The sequence below is a fragment of the Austrofundulus limnaeus genome, unplaced genomic scaffold, assembly GCF_001266775.1.
Source record: "Austrofundulus limnaeus strain Quisiro unplaced genomic scaffold, Austrofundulus_limnaeus-1.0 Scaffold3030, whole genome shotgun sequence".
NCBI classification, from domain to species: Eukaryota; Metazoa; Chordata; class Actinopteri; order Cyprinodontiformes; family Rivulidae; genus Austrofundulus; species Austrofundulus limnaeus.
The window spans coordinates 2,814-6,154 of NW_013955432.1; the positions used below are offsets into that span (position 1 = coordinate 2,814).

The window sequence follows — 3,341 nt, forward strand, 5'->3', positions numbered from 1 at the left end:
GAAAATGTAACATTTTCTTTTTTTTAAACATTATAAATGTCATAAATGGATTGTTGTAAATGAGTACAAATTCTCTCAACTGTAGATATTTGAATAGTGGAGATATGATACAATTTGTGTAACAAGGTATCTGTGTTTCAGGATTTTTTGGGCATGTTTTAAAGGGCAGCCTCGTGATGTCACGCAGCTGCCTTCAGTATAACCCCGCCCCCTGTTGCTCTAATGGAAAAGAAAACAAACATTGTTTCCTCAATTACAGGAATATTCAGGGTTGTGGGCGTGGTTTAACCTCCTCCAGTGGACACGCCCCCAGCATTCCAGATCACAGCTAACTGATTTTTTTTCATTACTTTTAACACATAATTTTATAAGTTTAACATTATTTTTAATTGTTCGAACTTGGCTGGGTGATTRTTAACACATTTCTGTGGTGTGACAACCTCAGAACACACATTTATTTTTACTTTACACAGTCTTTAAATYAAGTAGCCATTAGARGTARSGCTAAAACTGATTAACTTTTCGAGCCAACATGATTCATGATGGCCCCATGGCCATCTGGCTTTACGGAACACAAAAACTCTATAATRCATTGAGTTTTACAGATGTTGAGCTAAGATTAGCTGTGGTAGTATCTTGAGTGTCATCCACAATGCATACTGTCAGTCATCGTTCATTACATTAGGATTTTTGCTCAGAACTTTAGTATTACACGTTGGAGTCAACAGGTTTTGTGAAATCAGAACTCTTGTCATTTTTCCACTCAGACTGTCAGAACCACCCATCTAAAATGTTTGACAGAACTTCAGGTGACTAACTCTGCTGCTTTTGTTTATGTGTTGTCAGAGGGGCYTTTTCCGAGGTGGTCCTGGCCCAGGAGAAGCAGAACGGACGGATGTTTGCGGTGAAGTGCATCCCCAAGAAGGCTCTGAAGGGGAAGGAGAGCAGCATCGAGAACGAGATCGCCGTGCTGAGGAAGTGAGCGCCGATGCACAAARACACAAGCTTACTTATTCCTGGTTACCGGGGCAACTGTGCATCTCCCCTTTCCTTTCCTTCTGTGCAAAGATACCCCTTCATCCCTCCCCCTGCAAATCAACCTTCCACCCCCAGGTCACGATCCACAGCCCACCTATTAAACACAGGGCTAGTCCTGGACGTCCTGGGGCCCTAAGCTGGATATGATTGGTATTTTGCCAACACTATAACATGTTTCATCTATGAACACAGTTGACTGTTAATGAAGCACAATCACTAGAACATGCAAAGCTGTCTATTCTTAGTGGAAGGATGTGGATCAGCGGTTGGAGCAGTCGTCCAATGAGTATAAGAGGTTTAATTCCTGGTAGTCACACATTGAGGTCATTCTAGGCAAAACCCTTTACCCCTCATTGCTTCAATCTGTGCCCCACTGGTGTCTAAATATGATCTAAAGCAGGGGRGTCCAAACTTATTCCCTGAGAGGGCCAAAAGGAAAATCTACTCAAGGGCTGCGGGCCAAATGCAGTAATGTAATTGAGGAAATGCATATACTGTACTTCTTAAGTAAAGTATTTTTACTTTTTATGATTTAGCCAAGAGCCAGTGCAGTGGCCCACYTTTTGTTTGTTTGTGTTTTTAATCCGTACACTTGCTCGAGCAGCAAAGGCTCATGGGACATTTCATATGTTGATAAAATATGAGTATTTGTAGTCTTATAAAGTTTTCAAATCTACATGTGTGCTTAAATCTAGTGTAAATATCTTCTTTGGTTTCTTGTATTTTATATTTAATCTTAATATAATTCAGTGGCAAAGTCAGCTATCTGTGCTACAGTCCCTTTTTAGTCATTAGGCCATTGGATGTAATTACTGTACATGGAAATACAAAGTTTCTACAGAGGATGATAGGCAATTAAAAACTGCTGGCGGGCCAAATCAAATGGCTTTGTGGGCCAATTTTGGCCCGCGGGCCCTACTTTGGGCACCTCTGATCTAAAGCACTGCTTAGACTCTATAGAAGGATTTATTCAGATGAAGTAAAACCTGGTATCATGTGTTGGAGCAGAGAAAAGACCAGGATTCATCTTCCCTGTTTTAAGTAAAGATGAGTTGCCTTCAYAGTGTTTGTATGAGATGAGGTTTAGCTTGTACTACACCAAAATGTATCTCAGCATCTGTATCTAATTTTGTGTTTTCTAATCAAGGCAGGCATCTCGAATTGATTGACTTCAACAGTTAATTCATCAGTTGCTGGTGTACAATGATTGATACATTTACGAAAGTTTCACAGAAATCTGTTCAGTGATGAGATATTTTGCTAACAGCTTCTTGTTAATTCTTTCACAAAGATATTCTGAATAGGGCTGGAAATGCTTCGTGCACGGCGAACAGAGTTCTATGTTTTCATGTGCCTTTCCATGTTTTTGAATGGACCAGTGCATCAGCATGAGCWCAGCGCCCAGTTACAGCTGCATCTCCTCTGGTCCAGCTGTGAGATTATTGGTGGATTTGAACGAAATGGGTGTTGTGGTCGKAGCCACCTGCCGCAGTCGTTTCCATCGCCGCGTGACGTCGCCTGCCTGTTGCACATCCCGGAGGCACGATAATGACAGATGATGTCTATGTTTAGCAGCAGAATGTGCCGTCCAAATCACAAAACTGACACGTAATTTCAGGTTCTGGGGCTGCTGCTGAGAAATGGGAAAACTGCAAATATTAAACTGATGCAGTAACACATCATACGTTGATAGTGGCTGAATGCAGACTGTGTTTGTGTGCAGGCTGACATATAAAACCACACAATCAGTCTGGAGTTTTGGTAGAAATCATGTGGTGACCTCCAACACCTGTTGGATTATTGATGACTTTCTAGACTTAGTGAATTGAAGATTTCTGCCTTCCTTGGAATGTGCACGATTGTCAGCAAATATTAATTTAAAACCTTTCACACACCTCTCAAGGATTCTATGTGATCTTTTTGGTAAATTCATTTTTGTGTGAATTCAAAATCCACTCTGTTCTCCGGTTTCTATTGTTCTGTATGTTTTTTGCAGTCTAACTACTTTTGCACACTTAGTGCAATTTTAGCCAGTCAAAATGTAGGATTTAGGATATCAAAACGTTAAACTGCCTGCCATGTATCAAAATACGGAAGTGGTTTTTTAACTAGCCTTTTAAGACGTTTAGCTTGTCCCTTTGACTGACCTTTTAGCAATTTTAGCATTGAGCTATCGCTATCCTATTGCTGCATTTATATTTTTAGTTATCATTTTGTTGTTTTTAGTTTTCTTGAGCCGGAAAAGGACAGAGTGCCTTCTCCGGGTCAGTGGGGTCGCCCTGTCTCAAGTGGAGGAGTTTAAG

The 3,341-nt window shown here is 40.7% G+C and overlaps 1 protein-coding gene across 1 annotated transcript in view; it reads left to right on the top strand.

Moving 5' to 3' along the window:
- The window catches only part of LOC106511644 (calcium/calmodulin-dependent protein kinase type 1D), a gene marked incomplete at its 3' end in the record, with an annotated part of 6,837 nt that overhangs the window by 1,955 nt on the left and 1,541 nt on the right, over positions 1 to 3,341 (top strand). Inside the window, 1 exon segment of the mRNA XM_014000397.1 lies at positions 847 to 978. Within this exon segment, the coding sequence (XP_013855851.1) occupies positions 847 to 978 (132 nt within the window).